The sequence below is a fragment of the Heteronotia binoei genome, chromosome 2 (assembly GCF_032191835.1).
Source record: "Heteronotia binoei isolate CCM8104 ecotype False Entrance Well chromosome 2, APGP_CSIRO_Hbin_v1, whole genome shotgun sequence".
Classification (NCBI taxonomy): domain Eukaryota; kingdom Metazoa; phylum Chordata; class Lepidosauria; order Squamata; family Gekkonidae; genus Heteronotia; species Heteronotia binoei.
The window spans coordinates 97,488,936-97,511,596 of NC_083224.1; the positions used below are offsets into that span (position 1 = coordinate 97,488,936).

The window sequence follows — 22,661 nt, forward strand, 5'->3', positions numbered from 1 at the left end:
TCCCCCTAGCAATTCAGCTGATCAAGGACCTTATGGCCTATGATGTGCAGTCAGAACTACTGAAAGGACTGGTTTCATTGTTAAAGCCATCAAGGCAGGAGACTGCCAAGACACAAGCCAGAATCCTAGAAGGTAAAATCTGCAAATATTAGCTTTTGGGCCTATGTGTGAATAGTTTTATTTGCTTTTTCACGTCCTCTTTTGAACATTTGATTATATTCCTAAAGTATTCCAGAAAGAATGGAGCCTTCCCTATCCAAAGAAGCTTCCTATTATGCATCCTTGGTATCTTTACTCAAATACTGTTTCTCTTTATTTCTGGTTTGTCCTTTTTCCCTGCTCTCAAATCTGCATGCCTCCATCAAGTTTTAAATTTGCATAGAATATATAGTTAAGCCTGAACCGTTGCTTGTCCAATGTAAAATGAAATGGGATTTTTTTTTTTGTGAAGCAAATCTTGCCTTTGGTCTCTGGTCCTTGTTTTTGATCAAAAGCTAATACTTGGCAACACCGGCTCTGGGAATATTCTGTATCAAAATATCAAATAACAATGACAACTTCATCAGAAAAATATGAATCTAAGTTTGTGACAGTCTGGCTTCCAATAATAGAGTAGTTAGCTGTACATCAGGTAGTACCACAGAATCCACTTTATGCAAGTATGTTATATTTTTAATAACCTTTTCCTTCTCATGAAATTGACACTTGTATTTTGTATGAAAAGACATTGTAACTAAATCACATGCTATGCCTTTTGTTTTATTATAAATAAGTTTGACAACTTAATTAAAAAAATGAAAATTAAAAAAAAGCTAATACTTTAAGGTACATGTGAAAGGGTTTTGTTTTTGTACTATGTGTGTGTGCCTGTGTGCCTGGAAGTCATGGTGACTTCTGATGACCAGTACTGGGGCATGGAGGGTGTTCAGAGAAGTGGCTTTATACAGCCTATCTCTGCCTCCCAATCCTGGTATTCCATGGTCTCCCAATACAGTTTTTGACTTCCATATTGTCGTCTGCTTCTTACATTTAGAACCAGGGTCACTGCGTCTCATGGAATCCTTGCCAGCATATATTCAGCAAGCTGCTGCAGCCAAAACCATTGGGTAAGAGATTATGATGTATGATTCAATCAATTGTCAATATACTACCTGTGGAGCACTGATAATTTAGACTGCAGTATGCAACAAATACAATCAATGCTGCAGTTAATGCCTTGTGTGAAACTCCAACCAGGTAAAAGTCTAGACTAGAGCAAATTGCATACACTCCTTTCACTGCTGCTCGGAAGGAAACAGTCAAACATTAATTTTGGCAGCTGAATTAATAAGCAGAAGCCTTTCAATTGATAATATATCACAGACTAGCTAATAAAATATGATAAAGGCATTTTTCTGTTTGCTAGATTTTGATTCATCCAGGTTCTCGGACTAGTATTTTAGCCCCATACCAGTCCTCTGAGGAAAGTCAGGCTGAGATTTATGTGCCAAAGACAGGTAATGAGCAGATGTTTGAACAGGGGTTTTCTACATCAAAATGCTATAGTACTCCCTGGCTTTCTAGTATTTGAACCTATGACACTTGTTACTGGATGCACCATTCTAGATGACAGGCTAGCAGAAGATATGCTAGTTTCTAGGGCCTCTGACTGGGCACCGGGGAGAGGGGTTAGAATTAAAATAAGATGCCTGTTCAAGTTTTGTTTGCTCCTCAGGGTTCCCACTGATGTGTTATTTATGTTACCTGCATTAACACATACAAACTACCACTGCTCCTCTTTTATCTGTGTCATTGTATCATGCAGCTTTATGTCTGAGGCAGCATGATGATCATCGATGTCTTTCCTAATCAGCTTAGGGTTGTCACCTTAAGAGCTGGTCCATTTGTTCACTGTCCATGGCAGATTAAAATTTTGCCTCTCTACTAAATAATTTACTGTGCTTTTACTGAAAGCACAGTAAATTATTTAGCTTTATCAAAATTCTTTATATAACCAACTGCCTGTCACTTTACTTCCTTCTTTCTCCATTATAGCACTCAAAGCATCTGGCAAAGATCAAAAAGTTCTTGATCGCATAGTCAGTGAATTGCTAAACTGCTTCTGTGTACAGCCTAAAAGCGCAATCAGTACTTTTCTCCCCAAAACATTTACATAGTGGATAGGTAGCAATTTTGCTATGCCTGGTAGGAGCCTCCTTGGCTTGGGTTAGGCCTGGCTGTCCCATTTTCCCAAGGCTCTGTCCTTTTAACACCTACAATGGATGCAGAAATTTAACAGTGTGATAGATGGTTGCATCTATTGACTGCCTGTTAGTCAGCTGTTAAAAGATTACAAAACAACCCTAAACTTTACCAGTCTTACATATTCTTGGGATGTAACTTCCTTCTTGCCTCTTTCTCACCATGCACTTTTATCAATATTCACTGTGCAGAATTCTAGCCCAAGACTCCAGCAGAGTGGCTGAAGAGCTGATCTACTTGAATGTGGTGCATGGTCTCATGTGTGCCATGGGCAACAAAGACCACACCAACTGTCAGAGACAAGCCAGCATCACACTAGAGGTAAGTGGCTTGGTGGAGATAGGAAAGTCTATGTGGACATAACTTGCAGTGACACACTGTTAAAGGGTTGCAGCTGTGGGTGAACTTGACTAGTAAAAATTTTTTCATAATCTTATTGAGAGTTTTTTTATTACAAATGGAAACTAGAAAATAAAATAAAGAATATAAAGATTACAGGATTAGGAGAAAAAAAATAAAAATACAAGACGACTTCCAATTTTCTCCATGACAAATACAAATAAAATTATCAACTTAACACTTACTCTATAATTACATAGAAAACAAAAAACTCTCCTTTTGCTATTAGTTTATTTCGTAATTCTCAAAACCACAAATCATCGGTTTATTTTTTCCCCATTTTGTACAGAAAGTTTCTGGGGTTTCCAATTGCCAATAAATGTAGATATTGTCTTTTCTGTAATCAAAGAAGTTTGGCCATCTCCACAAGTTCCAGCATCTTCACCAACTATTACTCTATTGTAGGGGTATTGTTGAATTTTTCCATTTTTGAGCATATAATATTCCCACTGCTGTGATCATGCAACTGGATCGAGGCGGCGTTGCGGTGCTGATGCTATTAGATCTGTCGGCTGCATTCGATACAGTCGACCATCAGCTACTGACGCGCCGCCTCGCCGACATTGGGGTTGAGGGGTCGGCCTTGCAATGGCTTTCCTCCTTTCTCCTAGGTCGGGGACAGAGGGTGGCTATCGGGAGTGAACAGTCCCGGAGGCGCACACTGGACTGTGGGGTGCCCCAGGGAGCAGTGCTCTCCCCGATGTTGTTCAACATCTATATGCGCCCCCTCGCCCAGATTGCCCGGCGGTTTGGGCTGGGTTGCCATCAATATGCGGATGACACCCAGCTCTATCTACTAATGGACGGCTGGCCCGACCCCGCACCAGGGAATCTCGACCGGGCCTTACAGGCTGTTGCGACATGGCTCAGGCTGAGTGGGCTGAAGCTGAACCCAGTGAAGACAGAGGTCCTTTGCGTGGGTCGCGGCGCTCTGGGAAGGGAAATAGCTCTCCCGGTCTTCGATGGCGCGCCATTGAAAGCAGCGCGCCAGGTAAAGAGCCTGGGTGTTTTACTGGAGCCTTCACTATCGATGGAGGCCCAGATAGCAGCCACTGCCAAGTCAGCATTCTTCCATCTGAAGCGGGCAAGGCAGTTGGCCCCTTTCCTTGAGCGCCGGGACCTCGCAACAGTGATCCATGCAACGGTCACCTCAAGATTGGACTACTGTAATGCCCTCTACTTGGGGCTACCTTTGTGCCGGACTCGAAGACTGCAGTTAGTGCAGAACGCGGCGGCCAGGCTGTTGTTGGGACTCCCAAAACGGGAACATATACAGCCGAGGCTACGTGAACTGCACTGGCTGCCGATCATATACCGGGTCCAGTACAAAGTGTTGGTCATTACCTTTAAAGCCTTATATGGCCGAGGACCTACCTACCTGAGGGACCGTCTCTCCCCGTATGAACCCCAGAGGGCACTGAGATCAGTTGGGGAAAATCTAATGACCATCCCCGGGCCGAGGGAGACTAAATATCAGAATACTAGGGTACGGGCATTTTCAGTCGCGGCCCCTACCCTATGGAACCGACTCCCCGAGGAGGTGCGGGCCCTGCGGAACCTTGACCAGTTCCGCAGGGCCTGCAAGACTGCCCTTTTTAAACTTGCATACCTGGACTGTTAAGAAGATCGGCAATTAAGCACCCGCCAATGCGGTTAAGACCACACCGCTGAATAACTGCACTTACTGGATTGTTTTAATGTTATTAAGTTAATGTTACTGTTTTATATTGTTAAATGTAAAAGTTTTAACCATTATATGTTTTTATGAAATGTTGTTAACCGCCCTGAGCCTGCCGAGGTGGGGAGGGCGGGATAGAAATAAATTTATTATTATCATATATAAAAACAAAGTTCCATTACTTTTTTCAAGCCATCTGTCCATCCATCCCAAAATAAAGGGCTCTGGTTTCATTTGTACATTAGTCTTTAGGATCTCCTAGATTAATGAATGTATTTGAATTTAAAAGAATTGGCTTTGTTGCAAGTCCGCTATAAATGATAAAATGTTCCTTCAAGATTCACCTTTCCAGCAAACATTCAAAATATTTTTGTACTTTTTAGCTTTTTTTCTGTTATCATATACCAACAATACATCATTTGATAGAAATTCTCTTTGAGGCTAGAACTTAGTGTAAATTTAAGACCCTTCAGTCACATATTTTCCCATTGTTCCATTTGTACGTTACATTCAAAATTTTAGCCCATTTTATCATAGATTCTTTCACTAATTCTTCCTGTCTCAAATTTCAACAAGAGTTTATACATTTTAGCAATGACATGTACATTATTTGTGCATACTCTTGATGCACATGCTCTCCCTGCTGTTATTTAACATCTATATATGCCCTCTTGCCCAATTAATCAAGGGTTTGGGCTGGGTTGTCACCAGTATGCTGATTATACCTGGCAATATCTGTTGATAGATGGACTCTGCCCCAGATATTTTAGCCAAGGCTTTGAAGGCTGCCTTTAAAGCCCTATACGGCCAGGGGCCAGCATACCTTCGGGACCGCCTCTCCCTGTATGAGCCCCGTAGGTCTTTATGATCAGTGACCCAACAGCTTTTGGTAATACCTGGCCCCAGAGATGTCCATCTGGCCTCAACGAGGGCCAGGGCTTTTTCAACCCTGGCCCCTGCCTGGTGGAATGAGCTCCCTCTGGGAGTGGACCCTGTGGGATCTGCTCCAGTTCCGCAGGGCCTGTAAAACAGAGCTCTTTCGCCAGAGCTGAGGCAGTGCACGTCACTTGTTACCAGCCTCCCCCCTTCACTCCATCCCAGTGCTATAAGATCCGCTGGACTTGGACAATAGGCCATGTCTGTGAGGCAAAACCTGACATTTTAGTCCCTATTGTCATGCTGTAGTTTCAGATTTTATGTATTTTAAATTGGTCTTTTATTATATTTTTACTGTTGATTGTTTTTATGATGCAACCCGCCCTGAGTCTGTTCTACAGGAAGGGTGGGCTAAAAATCAAATCAAATAAATCCATTGAAGATGGAGATCCTGTATCTGAACTCACTCCCGATCTTTGGCAAGACAGCTTTAGTGCCAGCACCGACAATAAAGAGTTAAGGGGTAATCCTGGATGTCCCAGGTTACAAATACTGCCAAGATCAGCCTTTTACCATCTGAAGCTGGTCAGGCAGCTGGTTCCCTACCTCCCCTCTTGTAACTTGGCAATGGTGACCCACTCAGTGCTCACCTCCAGATTGGATTTCTGCAATTCATTCTACACAAGGCTGCCCTTGAACCTGATCAGAAACTTCGGTTGATGCAAAATGCAGCAGCTCACCTTCTGTCTGGGACGTCTGTACAGGCGTCCATATAGCCAGTGCTTTGCAACTGCATTGGCTGCCAGTGTACTAGATAAGTTTAAGGTTATGGTACTAACTTTTAAGGCCCTATACTGTCAGGGACCAACATATCTGTGGGACCAGCACTCCCAGCCTAAGGGACATCTGCCTAACATTGACCAGAACTAGAAATTTTTCAGCTTTGGTCCCAGCCTGGTGGAACACGATCCCAGTTGAAATCAGAGCCCTGCAGAACTTATTACAATTCCACAGGTGCTGTAGAATGGAGCTGTTCCACCAGGCCTTTGGTTGAGGCAACAGATGCTTCACCACAACAGTTTTCGCACACTGCTCACCTTGGAGTCACATCCCTCTTGACTGCGCAGCGTCTTCTCAGATTTCCCACCATCTGCATCACAAACAGAAACTGGGTTTTAGCGATTTCCGTTTGCGATGCAGAAGCCACGACTCTTCCTGCTCTTCCAGCACAGATGGTGGGAAATCTGAGCAGACGCTGCACAGTGAAGAGGGATGTGACTCTGAGGTGAGCAGTGTGCGAAAACGGTTCACATCTGACCAGCCCCCGCCCCCATCCAGCCATGTGAATTATGATACCAGCTTGTTTATTGTTTGGGAGCCAGGGCCAGTTATTAGCTTGAGTTTATATGTTACCATCTTGCCATCATGCAGTTTAACTGGGGATTTTAGATTTTAATTTAAATTATATGAAGTTGTTTTTACATGTTTTGCAGTTGCATTTTACCCCACCCTGAACCTGCTTGCAGGAGAGGGTGACATAAAAATTGTATAAAATAAATAATTCTGCTTAAAATTCAGCCTTAACTTGTTTGACTCTATAAGATCTTTTATCTAAACCTTTTCTAATAATTGTGCAATAAAACCTGGCAAGTTTACCCTTGTGCTATCAAATGTTTTTTTGATTTCATTTTACATTCCCCTGATAAATGTAATATGTCATGCTGTGTTAACCACTTATATTTAGTACATTTATTGTTTATAAAATGCTTCTTGGGTTGAAAATCACAATGGTGTTGGCCCAGCGTAGGTTTATATTTATTTCATGTTCTCAGAATGGCACATCTAGTATAATGATTTTTGAAATCCATATTAACTTAATCATACCATAAATAGCTGTGTCAAACAAATCTCAGTTTCAAACAATTTTATTAGTAACATATGGTAATAAATTTCAATTTCTTACATCATTAATAATTACTTTTTTTAATCTATCCCATATATTACTTTCTATCCACCCCTCTCCCCGTTACTAGACCCCCGCTGGTGTTATATACTTAAAATCTTAATATTAAAGGTACCCTTAATTAATAAGAACCAAAATTAATATCCTCCTCCCTCGTATACTTAGTCATTATCAAAAATTGTCTAATGTCCTTTTATTTTCCACTCTTTTTCTACGTATCTTCTGAACTTTTTCCACTCCATCTTAAATACTTCTAAATCATAGTCTCTTAAGGTTCTTGTTAACTTGTCCATTTCACGCCATGTCATAACATTTACAATCCAATCCCATTTCTCTGGTATTTTTTCTTGCTTCCACAACTGCACATACAATGTCCTAGCAGCTGAGAGAAAGAACCAGATTAAAGTTCTATCTTCTTTTGGAAATTTTTCCATTTGTAATCCCAACAGAAAAGTCTCTGCAACTTTGTTAAATTCGTATCCCAAGATCTTAGAAATCTCTTGTTGAATCATCTGCCAATACTTTTTCGCTCTTTCACAAGTCCACCACATATGGTAGAAAGAACCTTCATGTTTTTTACATTTTCAACATCTATCTGGCATCTTATTGTTCATCTTTGCCAACTTTTTAGGAGTCATATACCATCTGTACATCATCTTAAAACAATTTAATACTCTGACATGTTGAGAGTTTCATAGAGTTCTTCCACAAATACTCCCATGTGTCCATCTGTATTTCTTTATTTACATTAATTGCCCACTTAATCATTTGAGATTTCACTTCTTCATCTTCCGTAGACCATTTTAAAAAGTAACTTATAGATTTTCAAAATTAATTTTTCATTATCTCCAGCAGAACTTTTTCCATTTCTGTTTGTTCTCGTCTTATTCCTTCAGTTTTAACATCGCTTTCCACCAAACTTTTTATTTGTTGCATTTGAAACCAATCATATTTATTATTCAACTCTATTTTACCGCTTTGTATTGTTAGTAATTGATTATATGACATCCCTTTTTCCTCTCCTATCTCAGCTGTTATTCTTATTATTTCTGCTGGCACTATCCATAGTGGTTTCTCTCATCGCCATATTTCTTGTACTTCATCCAAATATTTAGTAGATTATTTCTTATATAATGGTGAGAAAAAAAAAATCCAACTTTTTCTTTCCATAGTACATGTAAGCGTGCGAGCCGAATTTATTTCCATGACCTTCCAACGTTAAAAGTTTTTTATTCAACAGCGTGACCCAATCTTTTATCCACACTAGACAAACTGCTTCATGATATAATCTTAAATCTGGTAGTTGAAATCCTCCTCTTTCTTTAGCATCTGTTAAAACTTTCATTTTAATCCTTGGTTTTTTCCCGGCCCATACAAATTCTGAAATCTTTCTTTTCCATTTATTAAATTGTTTACTATCTTTCACAATCGGAATAGTTTGAAACAAATACATTATTCTCGGCAAAATGTTCATCTTAATTGCAGCTATTCTACCAAGCAATGACAAATTAAATTTGTTCCATTTTATCATATCTTCGTCCAATTTACGCCATAACTTTTCATAATTGTTTTTAAACAGATCAATATTCTTCATTGTTATTTCCATGCCCAAATATTTTACTTTAGGGGTAACTTCACATCCCGTTAATCTCTGCAATTCCTTTTGTTTACTTACTTGCATATTTTTACACAATTTTTTTGACTTTTCTTTATTAACATAAAGTCTCGCCAATTCTCCAAAATCTTGTATTTTGGCTAACAACAAAGGTGTTACTTGCGTAGGATTTTCATTTATAAACATTATATCATCTGCAAATGCTCTATATTTTTAGGGAAATCCTTTAATTCTTGTTCCCTCAATTTCTTCATCATCTTGTATTTGCAGCAATAAGATTTCAAGAGTCATTATAAACAACAATGGTGAAAGCGGACAACCTTGCCTTGTACCTTTGCTGATTGTCATTTCTTCTGTAAGATCTAACTGTGTCAACCAACTCTCAAACCATTTCCTTCTAACTCCAACAGCCTTCTGTTTCTCAGCAAAATCCATTCTTTCATCCACACTAAACAGCAGGCAACAAAGTATAACTTCAAATCAGATAGACCTACTCCTCCTTTTTTCCTTTACATCTTGTAATACCTTATATATAACTTATGGTGTTTTACCCTTGCCATACAAGTTTAGATGTATCCTTCTGTCATTATTTAAATGGTTTATCAGTTGTCAAAACAGGTATTGCCTGGAACAGGAATAACATTCTGGGCAAGACATTCATCTTAATCACAGATTTTCTCAGCAGCAAAAATTGTGCTCTATCCCAATTTAACATATCTTTTTAAATTTCATTTCATGTCTTAACATAATTGTTTTGAACATAAAATTCATATTTGTCAATGTAATATACCCAGATATTTTACCTTCTTTTCAACTTTAAAACCCATTTTCCTAATGTAGCAAATCCTTTCAATTTAGCCCTTAAAAATTCAGCTCCCTTTAAAGATTCTTCCAAAACTAACACCAAATTATCTGCAGAAGCTCTTAGTTCCTGTCTATTCAATACTTCAAGAACCAAGATAAAACAAACGGGAAGACAGTGGGCAACCTCGTCTTGTTCCTTTTTTTATCTCACATGGTTTAGTTCAATCTCCATTGACAATTATTTATGATGTCTGTGAGGTGTAAATCATTTCACCCATTTTATAAAGTTCTCTCCAAAATCCGTATCTTCTAGAACCATAAACAGAAAAGTCCAATTCAGATTGTCAAATGCTTTCTTTGCATTTAAAAAGATCATTGTGGCTTTTTTTCCCATTATGTTTTTCCAGATATTCCAAAAGTTTATATTATCCTTCAACTGCCTTTTAGGGAAAAAAACCCACATTGGTCTCCAGGAATAAATTCTTACAAAATTATTTTCAATCTTTCAATTAAAATAGTTGTAAACCGCTTATAATCATTATTCAGTAGTGATATTGGTCTGTTTCTCGTTTAGCCTTGCCCACCTTTAGGTTAAGCCTTGCCCATCTTTAGGTATTAATGTTATATTGGTCTCTTTCCACCTCTCTGGCATTTTCCCTTCCTGTTAGGATACAGCTCATTGCATTTTGTAGAGGTTGCAAATTTCATCCTCAAAACACTTGTAATACAGATGGTAGTCCAGGAACCTTTCGTGGTTTAATTTTTTTATAGCTTCCACAACTTCTCTTATTGTTATGGACCCATTTGTTATCTGCCTTTGTTCGTCTGTAATTTTAAGCAAATTATGTTTTCTGAGATATTTATGTTTTTGCCAATGACACATCCTGACTTTTATATAGAGTAAAAATTATAAAATGTTTTTTAATAGCCACATTATGCATTAAGGCATTATCTTATTGTAATTTCAGTATAATTTTTCTTAGTTTATATGCCAAACATTTTCCCGGTTTATTTGCAAATTCAAAATTTCTTTCTTACATAGTCTCTTTTTGTTCCATGTCTCTTATTGTTAGCATATATAACTGCTATTGTAAAATTCTTATTTGTTGAGATATATTTAAATCCCCTGGGGAGGTTTTTAATTCCTCCTATTTTCTTTTAATCTCATACAAAATATTTTGTATTTTTTCTTGTCTCTTCTTAAATTCAGGATTATGTTGTATCAAATGACCTCTTATAAAAGCTTTAGTTGCATCCCAAACCATTCTCAAATCAGGACTGTTATTTGATTTCTAAAAAATCTCCCTCCCCCCCATCTTCAACAATTTCTTCTTTTTGTAACAGTACTTCATTTAATCTCCATCTAATGGTAATAGATTTTCTTTTAAAAACCAAATTTACAGGATTGTGATCTGGAAAATATCTGAAAATGTCAGCCGTTTGTGAATCCTTACCAGAAGTCCGTGACTAGCAAAATGTCAGAAAGAAGTGGGGAAGGGAGGAGTCAGCAGCAGCGGGACCACCCTTTCAGGACGCTGGTCCTGACAGACAGGGAGCATGGTCTCACGGCGCAGTTTTCCCCACTAATTGGGGGGGGGGGCATGCGCCTTTAGATAGCTAGGAATGCGGCGCTAGAGCCCGCCCCAGCATTGAAATCGACGTGGGGTAATGGAGGGAAGAGAAGGCAGCAGGGAGGGGGGATTCAAGGGGGGGGCGCGGAGCCACAGGGGGCATTGTGGGGGAGGCGCCAGGCAGCAAGTCTGCCTAGGGCGCCATGGGGCATCAGGCTGGTACTGCTGTGAAGCCAGGGTAGGCTATAGAAGAAGCAATATGGTAGTGCTGGATTTTTATAGGTATAGCTTGGGGGTGTACAATTTGTCATAGGAAGCAGAAATTGTCTCTGTATTAGGCCAACAGTACATACCTAGATAACCTAGTCTTCATACCTAGATAACCTGAGCCTGCCTTGGCGGGGAGGGCGGGGTATAAATAAAATTTTATTATTATATTATTATTATCGCTGTGGAGCTTCACACTTGGCTGTGGTAGATGAAGAGAATCTGAGCAGGCAGACAGAAATTGATAACTTTCAGTTCCTTACTCCTTTAGTGGCATGCAAGGACCACTACACTTTTTTCCTGTAGATTCACTGTTATGTTTCACTGCAGTATTTTGTCAAGATGTTCCTACTGGTGGAAAAAACAGTCCGGCATGCCATGGGAGAGAAATTGTTCCAGCTGTTCATGGTATGTGCTGTCTGTCCTATTGTACCACACTTGCCTTGCATGTTATTCTAAGATACAAAATATAGGTTTTACTTTTCAAATCAAAGTAAAGTTTGTCAATTAGGATTTAAATCTTGTGGGAATCATGACTCCCCACTAATTACAATGTTAACTAGCTTAGTACAACCTTTGTTTTTCTCCTGATTAGATTTGAACAAGTGAGGGTATGTGAGACTCATTGGGGAAATCTCATTCCCCCCACTTGCCCACGGAGGCCAAGCACAGCTCCCTTCCGCCAGCAGCCCCAGCACCAGATCTGGGGCTAGCATGGCCAGGGTTGGGGCCAAACCCAGAACAGCTCTAGACCTCTTTAACAAGACAGCCTTTATTGGCATATATAAGAATATAAAATAGAGGGTTGTCCAGGTTACATATTAAAAGAATACATAATCCATACAGAATAAAATTAGGATTACAAAATAAAAACAAGGTAGCAACATAGTAAAACCTCATACATAGTACTACTTATCAAGATGAGTAACCATGGCTGTATAAAAAAACTTTGCTACTAATTCTGTTCTTTCCAGATCAGAATTATCTAGCAAGAAAAGCACCTTAAAATCATCAGGAGTCTCTGAAATTTGGGCCAATATGGGGTATAAAAGATCCCGGCGGTATACCAAATAGAGGACATTGGAGAAGAACATGAACAGGGACAGCACCTAATTGGATAGGGAGTCCCTTGGAATCTGCCAAAAAATGGCTGACAGAAGGACATTGAATCTGGCCAAGGAAAAGACTCTGTGCAAATTTGGAGCTAGAAGTTGGTAGAGGTACACAGCTGGAATATTTGCATTTGGAACAATCCCTAAGTTTAGGAGAGAATAGGTTCTGTTAGCAAGGGTTTGTAGCTCTGAGCTCAGGAGACTAGATTTTATTTCTAAAAAATGCCTCGGACTCAGAAAGCAAGGATAAGGTATCTAAAGATAGATTCAGGGAACCTATTTTAGCTTCAATGTAAGATAGATATAAATAAAAAATTATTATTATTATTATTATTATTATAGCCAGCTAGAATTATCAGATTCAGAAAGTAGCTGGTACAGAAAATGAAGTGGATCAGAGTTGAAGTGCAGTCATAACCAGAATTTAATAGTGTGAACCCATGCCTTAGCAGCCAATAAATTCTGACCGCATTCCAAACATAAAACAATGTAAGGAAAACACATGCAGTATGTCACAGAAGAAATGACACTTGACTACAATGTAAAGTAGTGAGTCTACAGCTTGTATAACACTGTAAACGTGCTGTCCCCTCAAAACTATGCAACACACAGCCATTAATGTCTAAACTTCTGGGCATAGAGTTCACCAGAGCTTCACAGGTTGCCACTGGAGTCCTCTTCCACTCCTCCATAACTACATCACTTAGCTGGTGGACAGGTTCCACTCAAAACAGGCCTCGCCATGGTCGACCAAAGCAGTCCATATCCAGAGGTTGGCTACTAAGGCATGGGTTCACACTATCCCCCGAGCCTGCTGGAAAAGTAAATAAATAAATGTATGAGTGCTGCCAGCATTGCTACAGAGGTTGAAGGGGAGGGGGGTTAGCCTGTCAGTGCTCAGACCATACGCCGCACGCTGCATCAAATTGGTCTGCAGAGCGGTCGTCCCAGAAGGAAGCCTCGTCCAAAGATGATGCACAAGAAAGTCTGCAAATGGTTTGCTGCAGACAAGCAGACTAAGGACATGGATTTCTGGAACCATGTCCTGTGGTCCAATGAGACCAAGATAAACTTATTTGGTTCAGATGGTGTCAAGCATGTGTGATGGCAACCAGGTGAGGAGTACAAAGACAAGTGTGTCTTGCCTACAGTCAAGCGTGGTGGGAATGTCATGGTCTGGGGCTGCATGAGTGCTGCCGGCACTGGGGAGCTACAGTTCATTGAGGGAACCATGAACGCCAATATGTACTGTGACATACTGAAGCAGAGCATGATCCCCTCCCTTCGGAGACTGGGCCGCAGGCCAGTATTCCAACACGATAACGACCACAAAAACACACCTGTAAAACGACCACTGCCTTGCTAAAGAAGCTGAGAGTAAAGGTGATGGACTGGCCAGGCATGTCTCCAGACCTAAACCCTATTGAGCATCTCTGGGGCATCTTGAAACGGAAGGTGGAGATGCGCAAGTTCTCTAACATCCACCAGCAACGTGACGTTGTCATGGAGGAGTGGAAGAGGACTCCAGTGGTAACTTGTGAAGCTCTGGTGAACTCTATGCCCAAGAGGGTTAAGGCAGTGCTGGAAAATAATGGTGGCCACACAAAATATTGACACTTTGGGACCCATTTGGACATTATCATTTAGGGGTGTACTCTTGTTGCCAGCATTTTAGACATAAATGGCTGTGTGTTGCGTAATTTTGAGGGGACAGCACATTTACAGTGTTATACAAGCTGTAGACTCACTACTTTACATTGTAGCCAAGTGTCATTTCTTCAGTGTTGTCACATGAAAAGATACTTAAATATTTACAAAATGTGAGGGGGTGTGCTCACTTCTGTGACATACTGTAGGTACCCCTATGATCTTTTGCAAAAAGGTGAGCACGTTCAACTGATATGTCAACTGCATCAATCCAGAGAGGAACCCCATACAATAATTGTGCTTGAGTTTTAGCATTAAAGGCCTTAAGTGCTGCTGACACATAATCATTACCTCTGTCAGAGAAATAAAAGCAAGATATTGCTGCAGCATTAACTTTAGCTACATTAATAGCCATTCTTCGATGGCGGGTCCAAGTAGCGTTGGATTGAAAATAGACCCCCAGGTATTTGAAGTGCTTAACCTGTTCAAGTTTGTTACCATTAATAGTCCACTTATATGATTTTCGGGGAAAAGGAAATACCAGTACCTTTGATTTTTCAGTTTAGCTCCAATCTGTTAGTCACACAATATTCGTGACAACGGTTCAGTAAGCGTTTTAATCCAACATGAGAGGTAGACAAGAGAACTGTATCAAGGGAACTTTAACAAGGGAATGCGAGCAGAACCAAGTCTAGGGCTGTGGCCATCAACTAAAGATAAGAAGGGGACAAGATCTTTTAAAAAGAATGAAACAAATGGGGGGCTAAAATGCACCCCTGCTTAACTCCTTTCCTTGGGGGAGAGTGGATCTTGGGGGAGAGTCTCCCAGATGAAGAACTCCTGACTTGACAGAATGTGAAGGTGTGGAGTCTTTTGATAAGAAACAATAACCTCTTATCTAAAGACATCCCCTCAAGCTTTACCCAGAGAAGTTCCCTTGAAACAGAGTAAAAAGTCCCTTTAAAGTCCAAAAAGGCAACATACAATTGGGCCTCCGCTACAGGACACATAACACAGCAGGTAGGTGCATTGTTTGCATGTGCTCAGACAATGCTCTTTAGTTTGGGGGAATGCAAACCCTATCAATGTTTTTAAGGTTTGCAGAACTATGCTTTCCCTTGTGACCCCAATCAGTGGATTTAAGTATCAGCAGACAAAATCACACTTGACTATTAGATAGAAAAATGTTACCTAATTATGTTCGCCTGCTACTTTCTACATTTCCTGACTCAGCTGTCATATATATATCTACATAAAATAATTAAATAATGAGGCTCCATTCAGCATCTTTAGAACTGAGCTCTAGCTCACAAAAGCTATTCTGCCACAGATGTTGACCTTGTGGCAGTAACCTACCTCAGTGCATGGTGTTTGAGGATAAAGTGTAGGAGGGGAAAGTGATGTTGTAAACCACTTTGGGTCCCTCTGGGGACAAAAGTGGGTACGAGTATCTAAATGATATGGGGCTTTAAAATAAATTTGCTGCTAAAACCCAACAGGAAAAATCCAAAGGCCCTGGAACAGACATGACTGGCTACAGAAGGAAGCTCACTACTAGGGGTGTGTGTTTGGTTTATCTGAATGTTTAAAATACCCCCCAAAATGCCTCACTGGTATTTATCAGGTATTTTTAAGCTGAAGGCAAATCAGAAATATAGCTGACCCTGAAAAAAACAGATCTGTCCAGCTTTTATTTGGGTGCATTCAGCTATACCAAGAAGTCTTCTCCTCCAAGCCCTGCAGTGGGCAGTAGCCACACTTTGAGAAGGCACTAGGAATTTAAAGAGACCACAGTCTCTTTAAATGCCTAATCCTCCAAGTCCTGCAGCACTAGTGGCAGAACTCGGCTAGTGAACTCAGAAGGCATATGCCATATGAGCTGCACCGCCACACCACACTTGGTGAAGGCAATAGGCACGGTCTTTTTAAATACTTATTTCTCCAAGCCCCACCATCGCATTGGGAATGCAACTCAGCTAGTGAAATCAGAAGACATAAGCCTTCCGAGTTCACCTGTTCCCACCACATTTGGAGAAGGCAGCACACATTTAAAGAGACCACAGTCTCTTTAAATGCCTTTTCCCACTCCATTGGAAGTAATAGAGGATGGGGACACCTTTTTTAGGGAACACAGAAATGGACCCTCTGGTCCAATCTTTTTCAAATGTAGGGGTTCTTTTGAGGAGAGGAAACAGCAGCTATGCTGCAGATTTGGCACCTCTACCACAAAAAAACAGCTCCCCCACCGGAGCCCCATATTATTCTTCATTATATCATATGGGGATCCTTGGTTCCCATAGAACATAATGGAGCCAAAAAAATTTAGGTTTTCTAAAAAAACTCCCAAATCTCAATGCCATACCGATATTGGGATTTGGGAATACTGGAAAATACTGATATTTTTCGGGTTTAATACACCCATACCCAATACACCCAAATACCAGGGTTTTTTTTCATATCTCTGCTCACTACTACAAAGTAGTCCTTCACATTGTGCTAAAGCCATTAGTATGACCTGTTCATTCACTTCTATTTTTATTTTCTGTTAGGCAATTTCTGCCATTTTCCTGTGTATAGTTGCTCTAGGATTTGAAACTAAAAGTATTCCAACAGACTGGATCAATAAAGGTGTCAAGAATCTCTTTTTCTTACCTTCAGATCTAATCCTGAAAGCTCACCTGCATTTCAATTAAACTGTTAATTCTTTCTCTCTCTAGAAAGATGCAACAAATTTGTATCTGAACATGGATGCTGTACAGGCAGACATCTTGGCCACCAATATTATTAACATGCCAGCAGATCTCATTGCTATTGTAAACACGGAACTCCCACAAGGTGTGTTGATTACAGCTATGTATAAAGCAGCTTCAGGCTCTGTATGTACCTACATGATGCCAGCAAATCTAGACATGAGAAATGTGAGGTCTTTTCTTGCAGTGTTTTCCCAGAAAAGTAATATTAAAGGGTGATCTAGGTCTAATCTGTTAAAAGAAGCCAATCAGTTTAAGTAGAGCAGGTCCACTAGAAGGGAAGAAATCTGCAAATATCCAGGAATGTTTATTTCAACTAGACAACAAAATGGCAAACCATTTCAGATCAACATGGGTGACAGCTTCATTCCAGAGCAGAATCACAGGCAGCCTAGAGTAGGCGAACATGGGTTACTAATAGCCATGGTTCTTGAGAGAAGCTAATCTCTTACATCTTTTTAAAAACAAAGCTATAGTTTCCACAGCAAGTACTAGGACACAGATTGCTTTGCAATTCTTATCTTACTTTATTCTCTCAGTACTGCAGTTCTTTAAGGCTGAGTACAGGGATCTGAACTTTTGCCAAATGCAACACCTTCTGAGTTAATGTCTGTGCATATGACCACTATCTACAGGACCTGCTGCTGAAGCTATGCATCTGTATGTATTTCTTGGATTTGCAGCTCTCCTTTTTACTTTTCTAGAGGAAGAATCCAACACTCAAATGGAATTGCAGACTGAAGACAGAATCGAGTCTCCTTAATTCCTGACCTTCCTCAAGAATTGGGTTTCCTTATCTATTTTCTCCTTCCAGTTTTTCTTATATCCCTTCTAGTCTTTGCCCATTTGTCAGGTTCTTTTTCCCACTCAAGAAAGATATGGAGGTCTGCAACTGCAGTGCAGACTGCACTTAACTATGTGAGAGGTGACTTTACTAGCTTTCCTTCCCTTTAAACAACTTGAAAACCCATAAGATTTCTTGTTTTGGTTATTAATAAAAAGGTATTAACTAGATGAAGCTTTTTGGCATCGTACCTTTAAAAGTGTCATCCACTGAGACCCCCAGAACAGTGGCTGATTTCCTACAATGAAGACATATTTTATTCCAGGTACTTTGGAATATAACAAACAGAAGTTACTATTGTGCCACCAAATGGTTGCAAGGGTTAATGGCTGCAAGGGTCTTGCATTCCTAAAGCCCCGCCCCCAACATTGCAAATGCTGAGTAAGAATACTGAATAGAGAAATTTTGGATTGCTCTTTGAGAAAAGTAGTTGTATAGCAGGCAGAACCCGCAACCTTCAGTAGCAGTACACCAATCAAGCAGTTAGAAAAACGGAGTTACTAGCACTGAAAGAATAAAGATAGCTGTTTAAGATATCAGTTTAGCTACCAAGAACAATAAAAATAGCTGTTTAAGATACCAAGATTCCAATTTTTCAGGAAGGGTTGTGTTCATTTCCTCCCTTTCCAACATGCATGCTTCCCCCCATAACTCCTTCCCCTTTATGCTCATACACACATGCTTTCCACACCCCTCCATCTTGTGGCCTTCTTCTCTAATGTGCACTTACCAGCTCTTTCCTTCTTAAACATGCTCCTGTCCATTTCCTTCTTCATCACATATCCCATCCCCCCTCTCTCACACACAGTAAAGAGGGTAGTGCATATTTCATAAACCATTCCTCCCCCCAACCCCTCCTTTGGCACAGCAGCAATGGCACCATAAAAGTGGTGAGGTAGTGCAGTTTTCCCAACAGCTGAAATTTGTATCACCCACAAAGAGGAACAGTTAAAAACACATAAAAGAACCATTCCAAAATATATACAGCTTTATGGGAGGAAATGATGAACAGAGGACTAAAATGGCACTTTACATAAAATGTGCAGGGAATATTTCTCTGCCATTATTAGCTGGTAAGCTACAGGAGCAACCTGTGCACTCATGTACCTCACCACCTAGTTACAGACCAGCACTCTTATGTTCAGACATGCATAACCTCTTTCACAGGCCTCACATGGAACAACTTGGTTGGGCCAGTGCACTGCAGTTCTTGGTAGCTGACCTTCCTTGGGATAAGAAGGGAGATCTACTATGGCCTTCATTCCAGCAGGAACCATCACTGAATCATCCTTTAGAAACTCTATACCTTGATGTTATTGGCCCCATTCGGAGCAGAATAAAGGTAGAGAAAGGACAAGGAGAACTTTTAGTGTTGCAAAGACTGAGTAAAAATAGAAATGGCTCTTCCTTATGTAGGCTGGAGGATCAGTGTACCCCTTACACTTTTCACAAGAATATTGCTAAGAGCAATCTTCTTATGAAAAGCTATCTCTACCTGTAACATTAAGAGGTGTGTTTAGAGTGTTAGACTAGGGTCTGGGAGATCCAGGTTAAAATTCCCACTCTGCCATGTTGGGCAGCCTTGGGCCCGTCACACACACTCAACCTACCTCATGAGGTGGTTGTGGGCATAAAATAGGGAGCCAGGAAAGCTATGTAAACTGTTTAGGGTCTCCACTGAGAAGAAAGATGGGGTATAAATGAAGTAAAATAAGTTAAAACATCATGAAGATTAGCTTTTCTGCAGGCCATTTGGAGACTGGCAGAAAAAAATTTCAGGATCCTCACAAGACGAATTTAATGAATTCAGATTTATTTATAAACAAGTTAAGCTACTACTTTTTTCTATTTTACACAAAGGAAAATCTGGAGAAAGGATGACTGGGTAGCACTCAGTTATAGCATTCCAAGGGTAATATTTAGGCCAAAATTTCATGTACACTTGAAAAATATACGTGCTTATTGCAGTATCAGTGGAGTATGTTCCTTCTGTCATCTTCAATACTGAAAAATGAGCAGAATTCCAGAAATACTGGCAGAGTTCTGTCCCTTGCCTTCACAAAGGGTGGAATCCCACAGCTCAGAACATTCAAGCAGGATAGGGGAACCTTCTATTTGCATTTTAAATGCAGTAACACCAAACCAAAGAAGTGAGACAAAAGTCAGAGGGGAAAACATTCATTTAACAAGTGGTTCTTAAAATGGCCTCTTATTCAGATGCTTGCTAGCTTGCTCTTCCATCTGCATGGCATGGGTTAGTTCTTCCATAGTATCTGCACAAAAGGAGGCATGGAAAAGATAAGTCAGATTTCATTTATACCCCACCTTTCTCCCCATTGGGAACCCAAAGTGGCTTACATTGTTCTCTTCTCCATTTTATCTTTACCACAATCCTGTGAGGCAGGCTAGAATGAGAGAGTCTGACAGCTCCAGAGAGCTGGGTCTCCCAGATCCTAGTCCAACCCTCTAACCACTGTACCACATTGGCTCTCATTTAAATAATCTCATTATTAAAGAGTATTAATACTCATCTGGTTGTGGGTACTTGCAGGATCACTTTAATATGTGGTTGAACAAGAAAGGTATCTGAAGAAGCAACCCTTTTATCCCCCTGCTCTACTCTTATTACACAAAAATAGCTCATGGACAAATTGTATTGAGTCAACATATCACTGACACTGGCAGATTAGGCAATGTATTGACAGCTGGGACAAAATGGGAATGAAATAATGTCTCTTCTCACATGTAGATAGATTCAGGTGGGTAGCAGTGTTGGTCTGAAGCAGCAGAACAAAGTTTAAGTCCAGTGGCACCTTTAAGCACAAAATCTTATACCTTGAATAAAACCTTGTTGGTCTGAAAGGTGCCACTGGAAACTTTGTTCCTCTCAAACAGCAAAGCTGTTGTCTGACAAACAGGTTCTATCCTTTTAATGCAATTTATGGTAATTCAAAGATGCTATATAGTATATTACTGCTCCTACAGCTATGTCAGCATGGGCTTTGGCATTTGCTAATAACTGCTAGCAAAACTATGAATTTTTTCACACAGCCTATGTACTCCGGTATGGAAGCTGGTCAGTTACTGAACAGTAAGGGGTTCCTGCTGGCATTTCAGACAGACCCAACTCAATAACTGGCTGCTACCGGAATACTCTCACCTTTTCACACAGTCCCACGGCTGTCCCGGTAGTGAGGCATGCCTGAGTCATTACTAACAAAGAGCAGCTTCTTCCAGTTTTCAACCCCTCCTTCTGGGTTGAAATCGGTATGGGGCGCTGTGTGAAATGTCCAGTATCTAATCCGGGAGCAGTTTTCGCATCCTTTTTTGCCTGCCAGCACGCAATCTCCGGCTTTTTTTTGGGGGGGGGGGGGGACGTTGGGCTAAGATTGCTATAGCGACATATCACAACAACATCACCATAGGGATGCCTGGGTTTCATTAAGATGCCAGAGATCACCACCGCTGAAACTTGGTAACAGATGCCCCATTGGATACACAGTTCAAGCGGGAGATCAGGGCACTAGATGTTGGTCTGTCACCTGTTGCTATCACTTCCATGCCCACACGGGAGTCAGGGGAATACGATTGGTTTGTAGGTGACTCTGAGGCACATTTTTTTTGGGGGGGGGGCCTGTTGCCACCTGGAGAGGGGTTGCCCATAGGGCAGCAGGTTTTGGTGGGAGAACAGACGAACAGTGATTGGTGAGACAGATATTGCTAACCCAGCCTGATGTGCACCCATCCATGCCCACAGGCTATTGGCTGGAAAGTGACTTGTGCCAAGCTGCAGCAGGTATAAATGTCAGGGGGAGAAGCCACAGATTTCTGTGGGTTGTAGTTGGTGAGCGGATTGTCTCTGTGGCTTCCCCCCCTGATATTTATACCTGCTGCAGCTTGGCACAAGTCACTTTCCAGCCAATAGCCTGTGGGCATGGATGGGTGCACATCAGGCTGGGTTAGCAACATATGTTTCACCAATCACTGTTGGTCTGCTCTCCCGCCGAAACCTGCTGCCCTATGGGCAACCCCTCTCCAGGTTGCAACAGCCCCCCCCCCCCAAAAAATGTGCCTCAAAGTCACCTACAAACCAATCGCATTCCCCTGACTCCCACGTGGGCATGGAAGTGATAGCAACAGGTGACAGACCAACACCTAGTGCCCTGATCTCCCGCTTGAACTGTGTATCCAATGGGGCACCTGTTACCAAGTTTCAGCGGTGGCGATCTCTGGCATCTCAATGGAGCCTAGCCATCTCTATGGTGGTGCTTTTGTGATACGTCGCTATAGCACTATAGCAATCTTTGCCCGATGTTCCCAAAAAAAAAAAGCCAGAGATCACGCGCCGGCAGGCAAAAACGGCTGGCGCTGGTGGAAGCGAGATAAAAGCGGAACAGTGTGAAATGGCTCGCTTCAATCACGGAACTCTACCAGGAAAAAAAAACATGTGTCTGAAAACTCCCATCCCTGTCTCAGATTACTGCAAGGCGGCACAATACCAACTCCCTTCCGGTTTCCACCAGTAAGTGTGAAAAGGCCCAATGTAACAGGAGCTTGATTGGGCGCTAACTATTTAATTACAAAGTACACATAGGTTTACTTTTAAAAGGAGAGCATGTAACAGGACTGTAGCTTCGAGCTTCATTGTTAAGCTCAAGGTTCCCCATGCCCTCAGTTAACTTCCCCTTACTCACATTCCATCGCTTTAGCAAAAGGCCATCTGCTGCATCTCCTTTGACATACATGCATTCTTTCCCATGTAGAACAGCCTTTCCCCTTTTTGTTCAAACTATTTCAGTCTGCTTCCCCAAACTAGACACAGTTAGTCCTGGTTCATCCGAGTCTCATTTTATTTTCTCCAAAGCCAACAGTACTCACTCAAAAATCCTGAATC

The 22,661-nt window shown here is 41.0% G+C and overlaps 2 protein-coding genes across 4 annotated transcripts in view; one reads left to right on the forward strand and one right to left on the reverse strand.

The window, feature by feature from the left end:
- The window catches only part of ARMH1 (armadillo like helical domain containing 1), a 52,321-nt gene extending 34,384 nt beyond the window's left edge, over positions 1-17,937 (forward strand). For both annotated transcript variants that reach the window (XM_060231690.1, XM_060231691.1), the window contains 6 exons: positions 10-132; positions 1,034-1,106; positions 2,433-2,562; positions 11,745-11,822; positions 16,891-17,008; positions 17,628-17,937. In XM_060231690.1, the coding sequence (XP_060087673.1) occupies positions 10-132; positions 1,034-1,106; positions 2,433-2,562; positions 11,745-11,822; positions 16,891-17,008; positions 17,628-17,686 (581 nt within the window). In that variant the 3' untranslated portion in view covers positions 17,687-17,937. The remainder of the gene's footprint in view (positions 1-9; positions 133-1,033; positions 1,107-2,432; positions 2,563-11,744; positions 11,823-16,890; positions 17,009-17,627) is intronic.
- A 1,626-nt stretch (positions 17,938-19,563) lies between these two features.
- The window catches only part of KIF2C (kinesin family member 2C), a 63,066-nt gene continuing 59,968 nt past the window's right edge, over positions 19,564-22,661 (reverse strand). For both annotated transcript variants that reach the window (XM_060231694.1, XM_060231693.1), the window contains exon 21: positions 19,564-20,040. In XM_060231694.1, the coding sequence (XP_060087677.1) occupies positions 19,964-20,040 (77 nt within the window). In that variant the 3' untranslated portion in view covers positions 19,564-19,963. The remainder of the gene's footprint in view (positions 20,041-22,661) is intronic.